Source organism: Heterocephalus glaber, unplaced genomic scaffold, assembly GCF_053883595.1.
Source record: "Heterocephalus glaber isolate CG9 unplaced genomic scaffold, H.glaber_assembly_v1.0 deba00001795, whole genome shotgun sequence".
In the NCBI taxonomy this organism is placed as follows: Eukaryota; Metazoa; Chordata; class Mammalia; order Rodentia; family Bathyergidae; genus Heterocephalus; species Heterocephalus glaber.
In genome coordinates, this window is record NW_028258476.1 from 3,600,787 (window position 1) to 3,625,169 (window position 24,383).

A 24,383-nucleotide genomic window follows, 5' to 3' on the forward strand; every position below is an offset into this window, starting at 1 on the left:
GTATCTCCCACTGGGGTCTGCTGGGGCCCTCCCTCCCTCTCTCCCTCCCTCCCTCTCTCCCTCCTTCCCTCTCTCCCTCCCTCCCTGTCTAGTGCAAGCCCAGGGCCCACTTCAAGGCACCCTGGAGGAGGCATGGAGTTTCTAAGCTTTAGAACGAGTTAGCTTTTGATGGACAAATAAATTATACAGAGCCGACAACGTCCTCAGTTTGACTTTAGTAAATTATTTTAAGCTGAAATCTGTTTGCCTCTGTGAACTATTGTAATATCATGCTGTATTTGAAGAAAAATATAATTACAGCTATAATTAACTTCTATAATTCATATACAATGTAAATGATTTTGTTATTAAACTGTATTATACCCTGGATTTATATTTTCTACCTGAGAAAAATATTAATGCCTTAGCATTAATTGGTGAAAAGCAGGTTCAAGGCAGCATAGCTAGTCAGTTAGTTACATTTTATGTAGTTAATGATATAAAACATCATTCTTCATGACCTTTAGAACCCATAGGACTCCATTCTGCCTTTAGACATCATGCCCTCCTCACTTCCTTCAAAAGCACATCTGCGATGCACACAGAGAGCCCGTGAGTTACTCCAGACTCTATGGGGAGGACGGGAGCTCGGTGGAGGTGCTGGAGGACAAGCTGGGGAAGGATGTGCACCCTGGCTGCCACGATCTGCTCTCCACGAAGACATTCTTTTCCCTCTGGAGCCAGCTGCCTGTCTCAGCCTCACTGCAGTCTTACATGCCACGTCCCTCACATTATAAAGAGCCCCTATCTGGACAGACACTGAGCTGGGCAGCAGAGAGATGAGGATGGACACTGTCTGACATGCAGCCTTAGAGAACACTGCCTGCACAGCATCCATCTCTCATCCGGGTTACCCGGGGTCCTAGTTTACAACTCGTGTCCCTAAGCAGTTCTTCAGCCGTGTCTCGGTACAATGACCACAGGAGTGGAAGAGATCAGCCTACTGGGGATGGAGCTAACAGCCCTGCTGGGCTCCTCAGGAAGGTAACCCTGATCTTTGAGTGTGGCCAAGATGGGAGCCTCACCTGCTTCTCTTCTCCCACAGACCTGATCCTCCTCCTTCCCGAAGGCCATCCTCAGCTTGCCCTACTGATGTTCTTCTCCCACAGCCACTAACCCCTCCCTTTCCATCTTCAACAAACGCTGAGCACCATCTGCAGGGCAGACACTGGGCTCCGCTCTGAGAACACAGCTGTGAAACTGACACCTTTCCCTAGCAGGGACATCTGACAATCCCGCCATCAGAGGTACAGCAAGCGCCGAACTACGACTGGTGCCATGAGAGGAGCGCCAGGTCCGAGAGTGTGGAACGAGACTTAACCTTGCCTGGGGCTTCTGATCTTGCTGCATAAGTAATGCTTTTTCACTGCCTTGCTCAGTAGAAGCAAGTTCAAAATATGTTTTTGGTTTAAACAGGCATAATCGTGATGCCCTGGCTCACACTCCTGGAAGGGCAGCGCCAGTGTGGGCGGCTGGGTGGACTCCGAAGTCTCAGGGTGACTCCAGGAGGGAGGAGGCTGCTGAGCTCCTCTGAGCAGGATGGGGAGCGAGGCCGTGGGCTGGGGCGGGAATGGCAGAGCAAGCTGGACCCTGTGTCACGAGGACTATCTGCCTGGGTGCTGCAACTCCGCAGCACCCCACTCTGTACACCCAAGGCATTGTTTCCGTGGAGACGCTTTGAATTGTTGAACTGTTAGTCCTAGTCAGCTACTGGGTCCCTGACAAATGGAGTTCCTGTGACCTCATCCTTTCCTCAGAGACTGAGGAAACAGCCTCATATCCGGGTCGTATGTGACTAAAGATCCTCATAATTAGTAAAAATGTGCCTCTTTTTTTAAATGTGGAAGAATTCAGGCAGGTCAGAAATGTTTAAGAGACACAGGGTATAGTGGAGACAGTGCTGTAGTCACACCAGACTAAGGGAACTAAAACCACGGGATCATCTCAATAGAAGCAGAAGAGGCACTTGATAAAACCCGATAGCAATTCATGATAAAAACCCCCAGCCAAAGAGGAGCAGAGAGGAGCACCCTCACTGTGACAAACTAATAGTGAGAAAGTGGCTGCTTCCCCCTGAGATCCGCAGCAGAGCAGAGGGAGAGCTCAGAAATACAGGGAACAAAAAGGACTCAGAAAATGTAACTAATTAACATTGAACAGAGACACAAAGGCAGTTGACTGGAGAAAAGACAGTCATTTAACAAGTGATGCTGAAAAGTTGAAAGTCCATACGTTAAAAAGTTATGCCCAATGCTATATATAAAAATTAACTCAACATGAGTAAGATGCAAACACGTAACACAAAACAACAGAACTTCCAGAATGAAATATAAGAGCAAATATTTGTGACTAGAGTTACACCAAAAATTGTATCAGATATGACAAAAAGTGAAATTAGAAAAGTAAATATTGGAGTGTATAAAAATTTAAACTTTTGCTTTTCAAAAGACACTGCTAGGAAAACTACAGACTTAGAGAAGATATTTGCCAAACCTATCTGTTTAAGGACTTTTGTTCAAAATATTTTTAAAAGCTTTCAAATCAATACGAATCAGATTTTAATGGGAAAAGTATTTGAAGAGTTTTTCAATAAAGAAAATACAAGGATGAGGGCCGAGGATTTAGCTCAGTGGTTTCACCACCTGCTGCACAAGCGCAAGGGCCCAAGTTCGATCCCCGGTACCAAAAAAAAAAAAAGAAAATACGAGGATGAGAAACAGGAACAAGAAAGACATTCACCATCTTTAGTCTCTAGGGAAATACCAATTAAAACCAAAATGGAATACTACAGCACACACATTGGGATGGTAAAATAAGAAAAGCACCTGGCCCAAAATACTAGCAACTAGAACTCTCAGTCACTGCTGGTGGGAATGCATATCTTTGAGCTACTTTGGAAAAAAGTTTTACAGTTTCTTAAAACATAATTATTTGCCCTACAAATCTTATTCTTAAATATTTAGTCAAGAGGAAAATTTGATATTTGTAGAAAAACTCATGGGACAATATTTATCATGGCTTAATTTGTAACTTCTCAGGACCTAAAGCAACCCAATGTCCTTCAGCTGGTACAGGAATGAAAAGACAAAGCATGGTACATCCGTACAATGGAATGCTAATACCAACAAAAATGGAAAGAACTGTGCTCACTTTGGCAGCACATGTACTAACATGGAAAGAACTACTGATACAGGAGACATCAGGGATGAATTTCAAACGCATTATTCTGTGTGAAAGAAACCACTTTTTTTCTTTCTGGTACAGGACCTTTGCACTAATCTTCATCCCTGCTCCTCCACCCTCACTTTTTTGTTTGTTTGTTTTGTTTTTTGTTTTTGGTACAGGGATTGAATGCAGGTCCTTGCCCTTTTGAGGCAGCACCCTCCCTTTTTAAAACAGAACTGTTGCATAAGAAATTATTCCAATGATATGACATTCCAAAAAGGCAAAGTTACAAGAACTGGAAATAGATCAGTGGGACTGTCAAGAGCTGACAGAGGGGAGAGATATTAATAACATAAGTACATGAGGGCTATTTTCTAGTGATAAAGATGCTTGCTATACGTCTCATCTCTTTAATGCAGTGGTGTTTGTCAAAGCTCACAAAACTGGATACATAAATGCATGAGGGTTTTTTGGGTATGTAAATAAGACCTCCAGGAATCTGGCTTAGACACAGAAAAAACAATTAAACATTATACTTTTCAAAAATAAATGAAAAATGGCAAAAGTACAAAAAAGGAAATAAAACAATTATAAACACAAGATTTAAGATAATAATTACATCAGATGGGACAAGCAGAGTGTGAGGTTTGTTGGTCAACCCCATATGTATTTAACTTACTATCAAAGTTCTTATTTTTACTTGGGTGGTGAATTCTTTGTTTGTTTCAATAACGATTAGATAGGTAAAGAGAAACATACATTATTTAAGAAGGTTCAGTATGGACCAATGGTGAGTATCTATCATGATCAAAGGATTTTTTTTTTTTTGGTACCGGGGATCGAACTCGGGTCCTTGCGCTTGCTCAGCAGGCGGCGAAATCACTGAGCTAAATCCCCGGCCCCCCAAAGGATTATTTTTAATCCAAATGCATGCACCCAAAAGCCAAGAGGAAGAAAACTAAGTATAAACTCCAGGAAGAAATGTCTTCTCAAGGTGCCAATGCGGCTCACTCATCTCATCTTCCCCAAAACTGACTCAGCTGCCCTTCACAGCATCAGTCCAACGTTGCCAAGGACAAGAGTGGAACTTGTTTATTTGTTTGCTCATTTATTACTAACATGCCTGCTCGGGAGGTTCACCCCCGAACTAGGCCTCAGATAAAGCACTTCCTGGTCTAGAGGAAGGACGTGTTATTAGGTCATCAGATCCTCATACATACGAAGTCGGTCAAGTAGGGTTCTTTTCTTCACTCCGATATCCCAGGTACTCCGGATGTCAGGACCGTGACCAAATCTTCACTGCAGAGCATCTGGAGTTGCCCATGCTCAGGAATAAGCAGCTGGGCTATGAGCTGAAGTATCTTCTTCCATCACCTCAGGGTCACTGTGGACTCTGTTCTGAGAGCGCATGACTGGGCTGTGAGAAAGGAGAAGCTCCATAAGGGAAGGGTGAAGCAAAAGAGCTTCGTTAAAAGAAGAAAAAGATTGAGAACATCAGGCTGTGAAATAGGGATTAAGACAGAGACTCACGGTGGGCCTGAGGAGCCTGCTACAAGGCAGCTTTCAATTCACGAGGAAAGGGACCCTCCTGGTGACCAGGCTGAAATGCTTGAGTCCCGCTGACTGGGAGGCGTGTGTTACACCCAGCATAGCATAACAGCTACTCAAAATTGTACACCACAGGGATTAAAAATGAACTCTGCACCTGTTTCTGGGAAAGCTTTCTACCTGAAATAGTAATTATTCACTTCTGCAGCTAGATTTGCACACCAACACAAAGTCAATTCTCTCTCATCCACCCAATAATATCTCCACTTCGCTTCAGGGCTCAGTCATCACAGATGGAATCACTTGTGCAGTATTTACCTTCTCTGCTAGATTTTACGGTCCCTAAAGGAGGCAAATGCTCCCTCATTCACTGCTCAACACTGAGCCAGGTGAGCTACTTACTGGCTCTCGCTGACACTCAGCACGTTCTCCTCAAATCAAGCACTGTGACAGCAGAAGACTGAAGTGAGAACAGGTCCGGGTAAATAGGCCTAGTGATGGCACTGAAGAAGGAGGGAGGCTGAGACCCACTTTGGACCTGAGGAGGAAAGTCATGGAATGGAGTCACCGGTGAGGGTCACAGACCCCGGGCCAGAGTAGAGCTGAGGGCTCCCAGAGTCCCCTGCTGGAGCACCCTCCTGCCCAGGCCTCCCTCCCTGCCTGCCCTGCCGTAGGCCTCACCCCCGCTGGCAAAGCCACAGTTTTCTCCACTCCTGCTTCCTCTGCGCCTCCACACCTAGCCTCACACGAACCTGTCCTTTTCCCTGTTGCGGGATGAGCAACACGGTGAGTTGGTAGCTGCTCCCCAGAGCAGCATTTAGGCTGAAAATGAAAATATTCCAGAGAGGAATGGAGAACTTATTTTGAAGACTGAGAGGATTTGGTATATGAGATGGGATTATCAAATCTCATTCTTCTGCGTGTGGATATTCGATTTTTTTCAATATCATTTATTTAAGAAATTGTTGTTTCCCTATTAGATGTTCTTGGCACCTTTGTAAAATATTATTTGACTGTAAATGTGTGGACTCATTTCTGGGATTTCTATTCTGTTTCATTGATCTATGTCTGTTTTTGTGCCGGTGCCATGCTGGGATTTTTTAACTGTGGTTTTGGGGTAGATTTAAAAATTAGGGAGTGCAAAATCTTCAGCTTTGTTCCTTTTGCAAATGACTGCTTTTGGTATTCATGGTCTTTAGAGGTTACATGTGAATCTGAAGATGATTTTTCTATTTAACTACCATTAAAATTTTGGTAGACATTGCATGGAATCTGTAGATCTCTTCGGTTAGTCAGAACATTTTCTTACTTTTGTTTTTATGATTTTATTATTAAATCATAACTGAAATAGGTTTATAGACTATATTGTAAAGTTTAATACATGTATACAATGTGGAGGAATTAAACTAAGCTAATTAATATATCCATATGAAATTGTCCTGAATTTTTCTCTGACCTGAGACTCTTTATTCTTGATGCAATCTTAGCTTCATGCAGGCTTTCTAATTTCTTCATGATTCCGTTTTGGAAGGTGGTATATGTCTAGGAGTTTATCTGGTTTTTTCCTAGGCCATCCAATTTTTTGGCGTATAATTTTTCACAGCAGTTCTTATCCCTTTTTCCACTTTGCTATAGGTTGCCATGTCTCCACTTTCATTTCTATTTTATTTATTTGAGTCTTCTATCTGTTTTCCTTACTTAAGCTAGCTAAAGGTTTGTCAATTTTGTGTTTGTCAAAAACCAAGTCTTAGCCATTGTTTCTTATTGTTTTTCTAGACTGTGTTCTATTTTTCTCTGCCCTGATCTTTGTTATTTCCTTCCTTCTAGTAATTGGCTTTATGTCAGTGTAATTTTCTCCTGATTTTTCATAAACCTTCAGTCCTGCACTGTTGAGGAAATAGCCATCCTTTGCAGCCTTTAGCAGTCATAGATCTTACCTCCGTTGTCTAGCCTGGGATCCTGTCTGTGCCAGTTGTGTATATCCCTGGACAGGGAGACATGGCTGCAGTGTTTTCTGGTTGGGCTGGGCTGTTAAGTGTGCTCTGGGGTTGAGGGGAACTTCTGGCTGTTCTCCAGTTTGATGGGATCATGGACTGGATTCTGCAGTAAGGCGGAGCTGTTTGCCTCTGCCACTGCTTCTGTTTGGGCATTGCTGTCGGGTGTCTTTCTTACCACCCAGTACTAAAGTTTGTGATTTGCAGTTGCCCAGGGCCACATGCTGGACACAGATGCTGTGCAAGATACCTTGGATGGCCACTTAGGGGAGAGGGGTCCAAGGGCTGTGCTAAAGGGATATGCGTGGTCACAGGCTTGCCTCTCACCTCAGGGTAGCCTTGAGTACTAGAGCTTGGTGTGTTCTCCATCTGATTGCTGGACTTGGAGGGAACTAAGTCTTTTTCCTGTGGTCAGTTGCTACCTTGGCCCTGATTTTCAGGTTGGGCAAGGGCTAAAGAGTGTACCAAGGTTTAGCTGGGTTGAAGCTGACAGCAACTGGGACCAGATGACACCAAAAGCTCCCTTTGTAGATAATTATTGAACTGACTCATCTCTAGGCTCAAGGAAGGTTACAGGAGAACACCAGAGCTGTATGAGGAATCCAGTGAAGGATTCAAGGCTGGCTTAAACCTCTGATGCGCCCCTTGAAGCTTCCTTGAGCCAGGAGATAAGGAGAGTTCAACAATCATCTATAAAGGGAACAACTGCAACCATGTAGTAATTTTTATAAGTATTCATCTCTAAGCAACCTGTTGACCATGCTTCCTGCAGGATAGTGCTGCTGTCGAACCTTCCTGGTAGTGCAACTCTGCTGTCTGGACAGCAGAGTAACTGCCAAGCTCACAATATGGACTCTGGGAGCCCCACCCCTGTTCTTTGTTTCTAAACAGTCCCAGGAGGTCAAGCCATGCTAATACGTCCAGTGCTGCTTCTGAGACAGACAAGAAAGGACCTCCTGAAAGGGATGCCAGAATGGTGAAGAAGCTGAGTATTTGCCTCTAACTCTGTCCATAAAAACCGTGGGTCTCAATGGATGTTCTGTGTTCAGAACTGTGCTGGCTTGGATCAGAGACAAGGCTGTCACAATGAAAGTCTCCTCCCACCCTGTCCATGTGGCTCTTCCCAGTTCTGCAGTCCAAGTGAGTGCTTCAGCCTCACTCCAGAGTTTTAGCCTATTCACCAGAAAGCTCTTGTTTCTTCATAGTTGATACTTAGATTTGTGGGGGGCGGGGTTGGAGCTGGAAAATTCTACCGTGCTGCGAACATCACTTCTGCGGTGGAATCTTAACAGTATTAATTCTGGCAATCCATGAACATGGAATATCTTTCTACTTATTTTTGTCATCTTTCTTTTCTAACGTCATTGTGTTAGAGTTTTCAGTGTACAGATCTTTCAACTATTTGAATTCATTTCAAATTATTTTTAATTTTAAATATATTTTAAGAGAGATTGTTCTCTTAACTTTTTTGGGTGAGCAGTTCGCTATTACTATATACAAGCACTACTGATTTTGGTATATTGGCTTTCTATTAAAGAGTTAACATAAAACCTGAAACTATAAAACAATTACAAAAAGATATAGCAGGAAATATTCTTCATTTTGGTTTGTTAAAAAAATGGATTTTCATCTTCAAACCCCAGTCAATAGAAGCAAAACTAGACAAATGTGATTGCATCAAAATAAAAAAATTTATAAAGAGCAAAAGAAACAATAATGAAGAGATAACTTATTAAATGGGAGAAAATATTTGTGAATGATACATCTGGTAAAGAGTTAACATTCAAAGTACATTATTAACACAAACAACTCAATTGTAAGAAAACAAATCACCTAATTTAAAAATGCACAAAGGACTTGAATAAACATTTATCAAAAGAAAATACACAATAGCCTATATATATGTGAAAAAATAACATCACTAATCATCAGAGAAATGAATATTAAAACCTCAAAAAGATATCACCTCATACCTGTTAGATTGCCTATTATCAAAAAACACAAGAGAAACAAGTATAGATGAGGATTCGGTACAAAGGAAACACTTAGGCATTGATGGCAGGAATGTAAATTGGTGCAGCCATTATTGGATGTGGTATAGCAGTACCTCTGAAAAATTAAAACTGACATATTTTGTGGTCCTATGTGATAGTTATGGGTATATATCCCAAGGAAAGCCATTAACATTTTGAAGAGATATATGCTCTCCTACGTTTATTATAGTACTATATATAGTATCAAAAGTATGTAATCTGCCTAGGTATCCATCAATGGATGAATGGATAGGGAAAATGTAGCATGAAAACACAAGAAAATGCTATTTAGAACAAAAAGAGAAGAAAATCCTTCCCTTGTGCAAAGATGAATAAACCTGGAGGACATTAGGTTAATTGAAATAGGTCCTATCTGAAATAAAATGTTTGATAATCATAATTCTTTTGTATAATTCTTCCATAAGTCTTCCGAAGACATAAACCATTTGCTTCTGTCAAATACAGTCTCAGAAAAGATAACACAAATCCCAGAGTCAGGAAGACGGGGACTAGAGGGTCCTTCCTCTCCTTCTTCATCTTAATATCACTTGCGAGTCTTGTCACCTGTAGAGTTGTAAATCCCTCCCTTCTCCATGCTGACTGCGCCACCGGTCCCCATCTTGCCATCTGAGTGATATGTAGGACTTCTAGGAGACTTTCTATCCCTTGCCCCACATATTTTACTCCTTCATGCTCCTCCTGGAGAAACCCGATGGCCCCATCACCCTCTCAGACCTGAGGCTGGGATCCTAGGCTTGAGGTGTTTGCAAACACTTTTTCAGTACATTTGTCTCATCGGATCAAAGGCATTTTTCTGAGTTACAGTCTACAAGGTACTCGAGGGAAGAAAAGTCTCACACACATCTGCATATCACTGCTGTGGACTGAAGTAAAAGGCACCAAGCCTGTGAATGAATGGACAAAGGCCAAGCAGCATGTTTGAGGAAGAGCAGAGGGAAGTAATGCAGCAGTCACAAGGACACCCTTGCTCCACTCGTTCTGAGACCTCACATGCCCAGGAGCACACTGGTGCAGGAACCTGGGATGCGTCAGGCACTGTCACTCCCCTGGTGGCCAAAGCAGTGGCACGGTGAAACGGCACGCCACGCCCCCTGCAGGGGATAAAAGCCCGCCTGGCCCAGGCTTCTCAGCACGGCCTCTGCAGCCACAGCCTTTCTCTCCTCCTGTCTGCTCTGCTTCTGGTGAGTGCTTTCCGGGCAGTCTGGAAGTGCCAGTGTGGAACAGAACCTGAGGAAGAGGCTCCTGGAGGGCGGCCCTGGGGGAGGTGGTGGTGAGGGAGGAAGTAGCCTCTTTAGCATAAGTCAGGGCTCTGTGAACTGCACCAGCCCCCGGACCGGTGCCCTTCCCATTCTTGTTCTCCTGCTTTGACAGGATGCACACTGACCCATGTCACATCCTCCAGGGACCTGCGCCAAAGGACTGTGCCCTCCCCATGTTCCCGTTTCTTTTTCAGAGACCATGGCTTACAGGGCAGCTTGGTTGGCGGAGTGGTGTTTGACAAACTAAATGAGAAGACACTGCTCTCCAATGTTTCTGTTCTTTTATTCAAGGTAGAATTCCTGCCCAGATGTCCTGCCAGCAGAGCCAGCAGCAGCAGCGCCAGGCCCCTCCCCAGTGCCCCTCCCCCGAGTGCCCCCAGAAGAGCCCGGCACAGTGTCTGCCTGCTGCCTCCTCCTGCTGTGCGCCCAGCTCTGCGGGCTGCGGGGGCCTCAGCTCCAGCTCCGGGGGCGGCTGCTGCCTGAGCCCGCACAGGCGCCGCAGGTCGCACAGGTGCAGGCTGCGGAGCTCGGACTCGTGTGATGGTGCCAGCGGCCGGCAGTGTGGGGGCTCTGGCTGTGGCCACAGCTCTGGGGGCGGCTGCTGACCTGGACCTGATGCTGAGACCCGGATTTCGGAGGAAACAAGAATCCCAAGAGCCAGGGAGCGGCTCATCTTGACGCGTGCTTTCCAACATGTTCTGCCCTGGCTGCTTCAGCCTTGGTGCTGGGTTCCTGTCCTGGGTTCCAGCTCTCCCAGAGTCCACATCCTGGCTCATGCCCGCATCTCAAGTCCCACTGAGGATTGTACCTCCCCGGGCTTCACCTTGTCAAAAAATAAAAAGCTCACTGTGTCCTCACCACTGGCGTCTTCCTGTCCTTTCCCTGTGAGTCTCCCAGGTGGCTGCTGTGTGCCCTGCTCCTCTGCTCCTCAGATCCAGGGCTGCCTGCCACACAGAGGGCACAGAATCACAGCTCTGGTCTGGAAAATACTGAGGCCTCTCAGGTCTTTTCATACTGAATTAGTAAGTCAGCAAGGGAGAGGAGAGGAGAGGGAGTGGACTAAGGCCTCTAGAAGGAATAGCTTATCCAGGAAAACGTGGGGTGCGTATTCATCTTACAGTAGACTCCCTAGCTGCCATGAGCAGCCACTGCTTTCTTTTGATGAGCTGTTCCTGGCATCCTCAGTAAGAAAGAGTGAATTTATTGTCAGTAGTTACCCACTAACGATACCAGTTTGATAGCTACCCACCAAAAGCTAGGCAGAGCAGGCCGAGCTTTTCAACTGCAGGAATTTGGCTCTCTAAGGGACATTTGGAAATACCTGAGGACACTTTTGGTTGTCAAAACTGAGGCTTAGAAAAATCACTTGGTGAGCAGAGACCGTGATGCCCCCAGATATCAAAAGCATGGGATAGCCTTGCACGACATGGAATTATCTCCCCAAATCCCAATAATGCAAAGGCTGAGACAACTCCAACACATTTAAAACATGGATGGCCTCAGGAAAAACAGAAAACTCCATCTACCATATAATAGTCCACAGAGAGGCAGCTGAGGGGAAGTAGTTAAAGCTAAAGATGTTATGGTTCACAAGGGAGAGGGGACTGAGAATTCAGGAACTGTGATAGTAGGAAGAATGTGGCCTACGAGACACATAGAAAAAAGACAAAGAGAAAATGAGAAGTATTGATAGGATTATGAATTAGTGTAATTATATGATTAAATCTTATTTGCTTCTCATGCATTAGGAAGCCTTAATTGACTCCTGCAAGCTCAACTAATTATTTAAGCAAACTATAAGTTAAGAACTTTTAAAAACTACAGTTGACAGATGGGAGACTGTCCATTCGACTTCACTGTGCCAGGACCCAGGCCACACAACCAGAGGCTCCATGCTCTGGGCCACTTGCCACTTTACATCAAGTCTTTTCAACCTAACATCTCTGTGGTGCTGTTTAATTGCGTGTTGTGTTTTTATTTTTATTTCACTTTTTTTTAATCTGAAAAATCAGGCACCCAACACAGGAGTCATGTCTTCAGGGAAATTTTTTTTAATATTTGTTGCTATATTTGGGGCCTACAATGTGAAAGTCAGCTGCCTCCTAGGTTGAAATCATCTCCTTGAAAAAGAATCCCACTCTATCTGCCAGATTGTTGAAACACTGGTGTAAGGAGCGGGCCTGTCAGCAAACCCACTCCTGATGGTTCTTAGAATACACTGAAGGAACACCACAGAACATAAAGTAAATTCCAATTAAAAATGAGGGGAGCACCAGGGATTTAACTCAGTGGTTCTGCCACCTGCCTTGCAAGCAGAAGGTCCCAAGTTCAATCCCTGATACCCCCCTCAAAAAAAATGAGGGGAAATTGATGTGAGGCTAGATGTACTAAGTGAAAAAATAAATCTCTGCAGCACTTTAGGGGTTGGTTGAATTTTTTTTAAGTTGTTGTTAGTTTTTAGAAAATATTAAACCGACTATTTTCACTTCCAAGAGCTCAGAGTTTTCAAAATGTGTGGAATTTAATAAAGAAAAGAGCTCTCAAGTAGAGAAACTCTGACCAAGTCTTATCCACTCTCCAACTCAACACAATTCCCAGAGGTAGGAACTACAGCTGCCAAGGTTAAATTTATCACTACAAGCTTAAATTTATCACCACAGCTTAAATTTGTCACTCAGAACTTGAGGTATTCTTGAGAAGCACTCCATCACAGACAGAAATAGTACCCAAGGTATGCTCAAAATATGCCTTTAAATATGTTCAGGATGCATAAGGTTGGTTGCGAAGTTGGAGTTGCCACCATGTGTGTGAGGTCTTGCCATGTGGACCAAGAGCCATGAACCACACAAATCTGGGCAAAACCACTGCACTGGTCCTGAAATTGAGGACCACTGGGTGAAGAATGGCTAGAATTCATGGTCCATATTCCTAGCTGCACATCAGCTACAGAAGAAGGAATTCAACCTTTGATGAAGTGACGCTCACCATTCGCCAAGGACTATAAAATGAGGACAAACTCAGAAGCACATCTCAAGTCCATGCTCTCAATGCCAAAGCGACCAACAGTTCCTCAAATCAATACATCCACTAGGAAGGAGAAGAAATAGGAATCAAACCACCTAATAAAGTTAGGACCTACAATACCAGGACAGTCAAAGACAATCATTTGTAACTTCTGCAATTTGTGATGCTGTCACTCAAAGTAGTCCCCAATCTATAAAAGCTCAGTGGATTGGAAAGATGCTCTGATTTTCACCTGGAGACCATATAGACCATGTCCAAGAGCCAGCAATTAAGCATTCATTCATTCAAAAATAACTTACTGAGCATCTGTTATTTACAGACTTTCTTCAAAGTGCTGGAGAGAGAGAAGAAAAAATAGTAAAGATGTTCTTCTCATGAATCATCTGTTCAAGAGAGTTCCCTAAGTTTCTTGTTCAGCAGCAAAGGTACAAAACCCCTCATCTAGCAGATTTCCATGCCTATGGAGATGGCGATATAGGTTTAATAAACACAGTGAAGCACCACAGACTGGAAACAAACATTGGGAATGAAGCATATTGGCCTTGTGGGTGGCAAAAATCTCAGGTAGCAACATTTTTATTTCATACTTAGGCATAAGTTAAAGGGGAATTAAGGATGCGGTGCTAATGCTGAGGAGGAGGTCCTGGTGCAAAGCAGGCCCGTGTTCCATGCCATTTCCGGCCTCCCTTCCTCACTTCCTCCCAAGTCTCAGTGGAAAACCTGTCTGCACCCTGCTGTGAAGATGTTTCCCTTCTCTTCCTAGTACACCTTATCTCCTCCTGGGCTGCTGGAACTCCAGGTCTTCCCGCAGCAGGATAAACAGAGACATTTACTGTAATGATAATGTTTTATCAAAAGCTGTAGTTCCATCACACCATGATATGAGAGATTTGTTCTACTCTTAGGTTTGATTAAACTCAAAAGAAATATGCAATAGGAAATTACACACAGCTAATTTGAATGCAACTTCTACAAACATTCTGTCATATCAATTGCATTGTGTTAGGTGTACACAAATCACACCCTCATCTATTACTATTCATGTTTCATCAGTAAGAGCTCACCTTCCAGCCAAATTCTCCCTGGATGTCCCAGCCTCTGAATCAGCTCCTTCTCTGACATATGCATGAAACTTCAAAACACAGCCTGAGTGACTTTCTGATACACTGCTCATCAGGTGCCTCTAACATCTTTGGCCATTGTTGTTTCGTTACATTGTAGCCTTTCCTCTCCTCAAACACCTCTACCTTAGGATAACCCTCACCGAGGAAACAAAGCTGGGGACATCCTGCTCCCTGGCCAGTGTTCTTACACAGTATTTCATGCGGGCCTCTTCTGGCCTCCTTGCTCTGCCCTCAGACATGGGTTTTATCTGGCCCCTCCCTTCTGAAGGGAGATGGCTGCCTCCAGGGTTTCAGGATTCCCTCTCAGTGTGCCCCAGGAGCAGCTGCCGCTGTCCCTGCTTTGTGCCCAGTGTCAGCTGTGACAAGCGGCTGACCTCACCACCACCACTCCTAAGTGACCCTAAATGACAACATCTAAACTCATGAAGCAAGGAAGGACTGAGGCCCACAAGCTCTTGCCTGAGCCTGTAGCCTCCTCACACGGGTTCAATACTCTTCTCACCCTGGGCCACAGTTCCAGGATTGCCTCACTGTCTGCCCTGCTACCCAGTGAGCTACTCGGCCAGGATCGTATCTTATTTGCTTACGATTAGATGTGCGTACTGCCTTGGGGACTGTATGTCTATCACGGTGCTATTTCTGCAGTGTCTATTTATTTTTCTAAAGAGTAAAAGAAAAAGTAAGAAAAAAAAGTAATGTAAAAAGAAAGGGAAGGAAAAGAGGGAAGAAAACAAGCTTGCAAGGTTAAGGAGCAGGTATTTGGAGAGTCTCGGACTGAGGCAGTGACCTATGGCAAACGTGCCACAGCAGGCACGGAAGGCTCTCTCTGCAATGACATCACAAGCTGTATGAGTAGCTTTTGCTAAACTAAAACCTTATTCAGGTTTAATTGCAGGGTTGGCACTTTGCAATACCGAAGTGGGATGCAGTTTGGGTACTGGGTCTCTAAAAGGTTTCCCATCGCGGGTGTAAGGCCAGGTCTTCTCAAGGGAAAGCTTCCTTTTTCTCTCCTCTTTCCTCCAGCAGACGCAGAAGCCTATGCGTGAGGCACAGGGTGCCTGGTGGCCAGGTCCCATCCAGACCCTCCGTGGGCCCCAACCCTCCCTGACACCAGCATCTTTCCCTAGCATGTTCAGACAGACACAGAGCACAGGTCACTAAAGCACCCTCCTGCTCAGTCCTGGCCTCAGACAAAGGTCCTCGGGCAACTGACACGTCACAGAGTGGTGAAAAGCTGGAGAGGAGAGTTTTAGGAGAGAATGACAGCAGTTGGGACCGGAGAAGGCAGCTAGCTACTCCCGGGCAGAGAAAGATGCTGCTTACCAGAGACTGTTTTTCTGTGGACGTAGGACTTGAAACCTACAGAGTCCCATTCAACTCCCAATTCTTTTCCTTCCACCCCGTATGACCTGATCTTCTCAAATGAGCTGTGCATTAGGATCACTGGAGAAAGTTTAAAAGTCCTAGCCTTCACTTCAACTCAGTCAGCCGTTAGGGGTGGAGCTCAGACTTTAGTGGTTTATTAAAATTTTCCCAGAGGAGTCCAAGGTACAGCCAAAGTTGAGGGTGTTTGCTGCAGAGAGCTCTCAGTTCTCTCCAGAAATACCACCCTCTGTGAAGCCTTGCTGAAACTGGAGGTTGAGGTGATAAGAATTGGGAGCCACAATACTTTCCAGTCTTGACATCAGAAGCTTTTCATGTTTTTATCATAAAAGCCTAACTTTACAAAGCAATAATTAATGCCAGAACGGAATGATTTCCTACGTGCAGTTTGGGAAACATTACATACTTTATGAAACTGGGTATTGGTTTATCTACTGACTGATAGTGGGCAGGGAGGAGGAAGCAAGAGAGTCTCCACTGCAAAAATCTTCCAAGGGCCAGGCCGGGGATTTAGCTCAGTGGTTTCACCGCCTGCTGCACAAGCCCAAGGACCCGGGTTTAATCCCTGGTACCAAAGAAACAAAAACCTTCCAAGGACCTTTTAACAAGTACTTTTAAGCAGCCTGAACTCATTGGATAAAAAAATGTAATTCCGCCACGTCTCTATTTCCTACTATGCTTCACTGGCTCTCCTTTGATAATATCTCAAGTTTATTTCAGAGCATGCTAACCATTTTCAAGGATTCAGGGATTTTTCTCATGTTATCCGGTAGAATTTAACTCAGTGTAAGAATCTTGACCCCTTTCCCTCCCCAGGCACAATCCAAACCTCTCCTGAAGGACAGTGTGCGAGACACCCAGGGAGCTGTCACTCATTCCAGGCCTCCTCCTCTACCTGCTGGGTCCCCACCTCCTCCACTGTTTGTGAGCCAGGATGAGGGAGAGGAGGAGAAAAACAGCCCCTATATGATTAGTGCTGCTGGAGTGCTTTCTTAGCTGTATGAGCTCTGTGTCGAAGACCCAGGGTGCTATCACCAAGTAAACAGCTGCTTCCTCCAAGGAGTCAGACCCAGGGTCTACTTGTAACACGGCGACCTGACTTGGAACGTTGGATCTTCTTGGACCCTTGTCCTCTCTTCTTTCAGACTGGTTGGTAGAAGCCTCAGAGTTCTCACCTTGGCAGCCACGTTCCCGGCAGGACCATGGCAGGACAGCTGTAGCCCGGCTGCCTTCCAACCTGTGCACCTGGCTCAGGGAAACTCCTGCGCTCTCACCATGTCAGAGGTGGGGTCTGGTGTGAGAAACCGAAAGTGCAAATAAGGACTGCACTGCCAACAATGTGCACTAGTAATTGGGCAATGGGAAGCAAGCGTCCAAAGGGTAAGGGGAACGAGGGAGAGAGAGGGGGGAAGGAAAGAAGGGGCAGGGGAACAATGAGAAAATGTAAGGAAAAATGGAAACAAACCTTTTGTGTATAAGGAGAGGAAGAGGTCGAGCGGGGATGGGAAAAAACAAGCAAGATACATGGTGCACAGGTACAAATTCCCTGTGATGGGTGGTATCATTATACATATCTAAAAAATACCAGCAGAAGTTGTGCTTCAAAACAAACCAAAACAACAAAAAGCAAAACATCAAAAAAGAAAACAAATAAAATGAGAAAAAGTAAACATATCACCTTCAGAAAAAAACAGCGGGGTCTTGACAATTTTGCTTTCCCTGCCTCCTTCCTATTTTCTATTTCCAACTTGTTTGCAGCTCTAATAAGCCCACAGCAAGTCTAGTAACGAAGCTGAGCTATAAAATTTCAGTCTCCCTGTCTTTCAGGCATCTCTAAACTCCAAAATGTCTCTTGAAATGTCTGTCGCTTTTCTCTAGTGGAGGGTTGGAGAAATAACGTCTTCCCTTCCTTACATGAAAGGTAATAAGAAAGCCACAGTGTTCTGTCCTACTTGGGACACTTCTCATCATTTTGTAGCTTTCTAATCTTTCTAATCCTCCCTAGCAGGCCAGAGAGGGGTAGCATCAGGGCTCCCTCCAGCCTCCATCTGCCAAGTGGGGGATTCTTAGGGCCTGTACCTGACAAGGTAGGAGTTGCTTTTTGGAAATTCTTGAAAAACAAAGAGGAAAAGCTTAATCTCATTGCTTCACATATCCCAGCTATACATGGAGGTCTGTAAGGGCAATAACGTGAACTGTTTCTCTCAAAATGATAAACCTTACTGTAGGAGAGTTTATAACCTAGACGATGAAGTAGGGACAAATATTGTCCAGTTAAGAAGGAAAGGCTAGGAATGGTGGAGCCTGGAGGCCTAAAAATCTGCTCCTCCATTTAAAAAGTCTCAAGAACTCACAAAATTGTCAAAATCAATTTATCAAAAGAAATTGGCTCTGAAAATTTACCAGAAAGGTTTATAAAATATTAGAACTGTTCAATCAAGAAAAGCAGCAGAATATCAGTAAGAACAGTGAACTTTATGCCATTTAAACGTCCTCTATTCCCCTCTCGCTGTCCCTGGTGCCATAGCACTCTTGAGAACTACAATTTTAGTAGCCACTGGGGAGAAAAGAAAAGGTCTGGAAGGCCCAAAAGCTACATGTCTAAAGAATTGTGATGAGCTGTGCTACATGGCGGTCCCCTGGAATCCCAGGCAGCAGGGGACCTCTTTATTCCACCTGACTCGGAGCTCACTCACTGCCAACAGCTTTGCTCCCACAACAGTTGTTGAAAACAATTAGTGGAAATTGTTAACATCGCAGCTGTCTGAGATGGTGGTAACCATTGAGCAAACCAGAGGTCGAACAAAAAGCTTTAATGAAAAGCCTGAGGAGCAAGGTGTCTAGAGAAATCTCTGACGTATTCCTGAAAACCTAGGCATCTATGTGGATTTCTAAGAACATCTGTATGCCCAGGAAAGACCTGTGACTGTCCTAAGATCCCACATTTGAATACTTTTGAAGTTCTGCACATATTTGTGAAATGAAACCCAAAGCATATTTGTAAATTGCTTTCTGAAGTCTTGACACATACACACACACACACACACACACACACACACAAACACAATTTCCCAGCAAAAACTGAGGTACTTCTCAGCACAAAGCATTTAAGGAAATTGCTGTCCCCTTAGCTAACAGAATTCCTTGACCACAAATATGGACGAATACAAACTTTACAGAACTAGTTCAGGAAAGTCATTAAATAGATAAACAAACAAAAATAACAATAATAACAAACAACTGCCACAAACCCCAGGGAGGGGTGGGGAAGTGATTGCCATATTATATTATTTAAAATAATTTCAGGCACAGTGCTGGGCAGGCAAATAAACAACAAAATATGACCCACCCAACAGGAACAAATCAGTCAACAGAAACTGTCCCTGAGGGAGATTTACCAGACAAAGATGAAAATCAGCTATTTCAATGTGTTCAAAATACTAACATAAACTATGCCTCAAGAGCTAAAAGAAGGTGTTAGAATGTTGTCTTGCCAAATAGAGAATAGTAATAAAAAATTAGAATTTAAAAATAAGCAAGTGAAATTTTTTGGCTTGAAAAGAATAATAATTAAAATTCCCTAGATGTGCTCAATAGCATATTTGAGAGTTTGCAGATAAAGCAATTGTGATTACCTAATCTGAGGAACAAAAAGAAAAAAAATTGTAAAAAGCTGAGCAGAGCATCAGAAATGTGTGGAGTACCATCGAATTCGCCAATATTCACATAATGAGAGCCCCAGTAAGAGATGTTAGAAATAAAAGGACAGAAAGAATACTTGAAGTAATAAAAGTCAAGACCTCCTAAATTTGATTTTGTAAAATAGATCAATTTTTTAAAATATATCGATCTACTCATCCAAGAGCAACAAACTCCAAGTAGATATGGTCAGAGAACTCCATATATGAGCGTATCATAATCAGACTATCAAAAGACAAAAACAAAGAGAAAATCTTTAAAACAACAAGAGAGAAAAAACTCATTACATACAAGTAAGACAGTGAGATTAACAGCTGGTTTCTCATCCAAAACTATGCCAAACAGAAGTCAACAAGATGGCATATTTAAAGTGCTGAAAGAAAACAAGTGTGAGCCAATAGTTTTACACAGTTTTATATCCAGAAAAACTCTCCTTTTTGTTTTTTAAAAAAGGGTCTCACTGCTTAGTCCAGGCTAACCTTGAACTAACTGTGTCCCCCAGGCTGTCCCTGAACTCACAATTCTTTTTTTTTTTTTTTTTTTTGGTACCGGGGATTGAACTCAGGACCTTGCACTTACGAGGCAGGTGCAGTGCCATGGAGCTAAATCCCGGCCCTTGAACTTACAATTCTAATTCCATCACCTCCCAAGTGATAGGATCCCAAATTTGCACCACCACACTTTGTTTAGCAAAACTATGCTTTAAGAATAAGGGGAAATAAAGACATTCCTAGATTTAAACACACACACACACACACACACACACAGGACCTTGTGGCCTGGAACCCTTACTCTACAAGAAATATAAGAGAGTCTTTCAGACTGAATGAAAGGACACTAATATGGGCACAAATTCATACACAGAAATAAAAGAGTGTGGATAAAGTACACAGATAAATATAAAAAACAGTATAAATACATTTTGTATTTGTACCTTTATTATTCTATCTGATTTTAAAACAATGCGTAAAGCAATAATTATAAAACTAGGTTAACGATCTTATAACAAATAAAGATGTGATTTGTGTGACAATAACAGCATGTAGAAGAGAAAAAGAATGATGCTATGTAAAACCAAAGCTTTCGTGTGTTATCAAAAATTGTTTTTAGTGATCTGAATGGAATTGTTTTAAATTGAGATGCTGATATTAATAATCCCAAAAGTAACTACTGAGAAAATAACTCAAAAAATACAGCAAAATATATAACATAGAAACTGAAAGAGTACACTAGAAATTAGCTATTAAATGAAAACCATATTAGAAAAAAACAGGAACAAAAATTGATGTTCTTTGGGACATCAATTCTACCTTAAAGTAATTATGTTAAATGTGTATATGTTAAATACTACAATCAAAAGGTAGAAATTGACCTAAAGGATAAAATAGAATGATACAACAAAGGACAGTCTACAAAAGACACTTTAGATTCAAGGTCATAAACAGATTAAAAGTACAAGATAGAAGACATACACCATGTAACAATAAATGAAAAAGCTAGAATCACCATCCTTATATAGGACAAGATAGACTTTAAGAGAAATAAATATTAGAGACAAAGAAGAACATCTTGTAATGATAAAAAGATCAGTCGATTAAAGAAATGGTTACCGCACATATATGTATAGGCACCTAACAATAGAGTCTCAAATTACATGAAGCAAGACTAACAAAGAAATAGACAATACATTGTCAGTGTAATAATAATAATAATAATTGAAGCCTTTCATACTCCACTTTGAATAATGGAACAACTAGACAAAAGATCATCACAGAAACGAAGTCTTTAACAGCACTCTAAACCAAGTCGACCTAACAGACATCTTTTTAAATACTCCAACCACAATAGCAGAACATACATTTTTCTCAAATGCACATGGAACATTGATTAGGATTGATGATTTGTTTGACTTTAAAAAGAAGCATCACTAAATTTTAAACAACTGAAATAATACAAAGTATCTTCTCGGGCCAGGGGATTTAGCTCAGTGGTTCCTCCACCTGCCTCGCAAGCACAAGGACCTGAGTTCAATCCCCAGTATCAAAAAAAAAAAAAACCAAAGTATTTTCTCCAACCACAGTAAAATGAAACTAGAAATTAGTAGATAAGGAAACTAGAAAATTCAAAAGTATTTGCAAATTAAACAACACAGTGATAAGCAACCAATGGGTCAAAGAAGAAATCAGAAGGGAAATTTAAAAACATTTCGAGATGAATAAAAATGAAGACACAACATATCAAAACTTATGAGATACATCCAAAGGAGTGCTCAGAGAGAAGTATACAGCTGTAGTCACCTATATTAAACAAGAAGAAAAATCTCAGATCAATAAACTAATCTTATACATTAAGGTAATAGAAAAAAGGAGCAAACTAAACTGAAAGCAGAAGGTAGAAAACAACAAAGACTAAGTACATAGCTACACTATTTTTAATGGTCAAAAATTGGAAATAATCCAAATATTCATTATTTACTATAAAAAGAAATGGAGTACTAATAAATACCACAGCATACATAAACCTTGAAAACCATATGCTAAATGCAAGAAATCAAAACAAAAAGTGGTACATTGTGTATAATAGGCAAATCCATGGAAACACAAAGTAGATTATTAGTTACCAGGAGGACAATGGGGAATGAAGGGTGACTAGTAATGGGTACAGGGTTCTTTCTGGGAGTGATAAAAATGTTCTGGATTAAGTTGTTGTGTTTGCACAACTTTTGAATATCTTGAAAGCCAACAAATTATACACTTTACAAAGGTGGAATTTATGGCATATGATTATAGCTCAACAAAACAAAAAGGCAACATTGTCCATCTCTCTCCTCCCATCTTACCTAATTATGACTCAGCTAAGTGTCACCAAGTATACACTATTTTGGTGAGAAGAAAATCTTGAATTGATAATTATCTCTGATTGGTTGGAAAGGAAGAGTCATCACTGACTTGTAAGTTACGTGACCTAATCAAAATATACCCAAGGAAGTAAACCCAGAAGGCTTCATACTTATCTCCATTATTAATAAGTCAGGTCATCTGACTTACCTCAGGTCATCCCTCTGACAAGTCTTTGTGCTGCTCCTGCACCCTCTGGATCCTGGAATATCTATTCTCCTTGAGATGGCATTCCTGCAGTGGTGACCCTGTGGGGTTACCCGATACTCTCCAGCTGACTCTCCTGTCCAGTTTACTGGCAGGCTGTAGAGGAGACTCTGTCCTGGTCTGTGAAGCTGCAGGACCCTGATTGAGATAACATCATGGCTGAGAACAGTGTGGCTCCAACTAAATTCCTTTCCCTGCATTGCGGCCTCCCCCACTGACCTGATCAGTTACCGGTTAACTGCAACCGAGTCCTGGTCTCCCTTTGTTTCTCCTGCAGGAATGCACTGCCCCTCTGTTATGAGCTTGCTTGTGATGACTAGTCTTGGCAAGTGTCTCACATATACCCTGCCCTATTCCCGTGCTTGTAATCAGTAAACACAGGAGGTTTTGTGTGCCTTTTGTCTTTGCTGCCCAGATCAGCTCAGATGATACCAGATCCTTGCTTTCTGTTTAAGTCTTATTTCTGTGTCTTTCTTTCACCTTCTGTCATATTTCCTTGCAGGAGATTGAGACTCTCAGTGGGGACCTCAGTAATACTCCCTGGACAACCAGGGAAGAGCCACTCCTTCTCTAGGATTAAGGACTTGAAACCACAGCATTGAGACAGGCAGTTAGGGGTGGACCAGAGAGAAGCCCAATCGAAGATGACCTGCATTTCATAAAGAACAGAGAAGACTCCTCACTGATTGGTTCTGGAAGCTTTGATTTGGGCCATGCTAAATTATCCTGGGCTTACTTTTCAAATGTTGTTCCCAAATGACTCAAATTTTTATGCACTTAGCCGAAAATGGCTCCTACTCATGCTTCTGGAAATATCACAAAATTTTCAAATAAATGCTCACTTGTCCAGAGGCCCAAACCCCAGACTTGTTTAGATAAGATTCAGAGAACTAAGAGCCCTGCACCCTGGAAGGAGTTGTCCTTCTTCACTTGATGTTCACCCTCTGTGCTGGGCTATAAGCCCTCCTCGTTTTCTACCATGTTCCCAGTGCCATCCAGGGTGCCTAGTCCATGGTTTATGTTCCACAAAGCATTTCTCAATGAAGACAGCTAGAGATGAATGGCTTAAGTGAGAGGAAATTCCAGGAAACGGGGTATGAAGAACAGGAAGCCATGGCTTTCTTAACTCATTCAGGCTGCTATAATACAATACCATAGAGGAAGGAGACTTAAAAAGAACAGAAATTTATTTCTCACAGCTCTTCTGTGTCAGGGTAGCAACCCAGTCAAATTTTAGTGAGGGCTTCTTCCTGCCCTATTTCTGTGAACGTCTCCTTGTTTCCACACATAATTGAAAGGAGACTAGAAGGCACCCTGAGGTCTTTTTTTTTAAGGGCACTAATCCCCATTTGTTGGGGCAGCATTTCCATGGTTCCATTACTTCACAAAGGCCCCATCCTCTAATACCACCATAATGGGTGTTGGGATTTCAGACATGAATTGTGAGGAGAAAGAAAAAACACTAAATCTGTAGCAGTGTTGCAGGCCAAATGCTAAGGCTGTGGAAGACAGACATGGGGTGCTTTCTCCTACCATGACCACAGACCAGAGACCAGATGGACTTTACATGAGGCCCAGAGTTCCCTGAAAGTGGCCACTGAATTAGTCTAGGCCCTTCTTCCAATCTGGCATTCTCCCAAGCATTGCACACTGGCAAAGCTGGTGAAGAAGGCCGATGTTTTCCACCAGTCTACATCTATCTTCAGCTTTCTCGCACAGGGTGGTATGAAGGTAATCTCGTCATCCTCTCTCATCAGTTCCTTCTCCAGAACAGTAGCTATTTGCTGGAACACTCAGCAATGTGAGGGAAACAGCTCTGGAGGGCATGTGTCTCTGAACACCCTCCCGCTTAGCATCCTGAGCTGCAACTTCCACTGACACAGGGCAATGCATTATCTCAGGAGTCTCGGGAGAAAGAACTATGAAATCTCCATGTTTCAGAGAAGAGCACTTGAAAAGTGAAGCAAAAGGGAGAGAGAGAGAGAGAGAC

At 42.9% G+C, this 24,383-nt stretch overlaps 1 protein-coding gene and 1 long non-coding RNA gene across 2 annotated transcripts; one reads left to right on the forward strand and one right to left on the reverse strand.

Annotated features, from left to right (window-relative positions):
- Positions 1 to 2,456: 2,456 nt before the first annotated feature.
- Positions 2,457 to 24,383, reverse strand: LOC110347024 (uncharacterized). The gene is made up of 3 exons (XR_002391358.2): positions 22,337 to 24,383; positions 5,155 to 5,290; positions 2,457 to 4,621 (listed from the first exon to the last, which is right to left on the reverse strand). It is a non-coding gene; the product is annotated as an uncharacterized LOC110347024 (long non-coding RNA).
- LOC147820833 (late cornified envelope protein 3A-like) lies at positions 9,889 to 11,279 on the forward strand. Its single transcript, XM_087203344.1, has 2 exons — positions 9,889 to 9,981; positions 10,351 to 11,279. Exon 2 carries the CDS (start codon positions 10,368 to 10,370, stop codon positions 10,662 to 10,664), a length of 297 nt encoding a protein of 98 aa, XP_087059470.1. The 5' UTR covers positions 9,889 to 9,981; positions 10,351 to 10,367; the 3' UTR covers positions 10,665 to 11,279.

Excerpts from the sequence above, each read along its gene's own strand:
- LOC147820833 (XM_087203344.1), top strand. The coding sequence starts at position 10,368 with ATGTCCTGCCAGCAGAGCCAGCAGCAGCAGCGCCAGGCCCCTCCCCAG.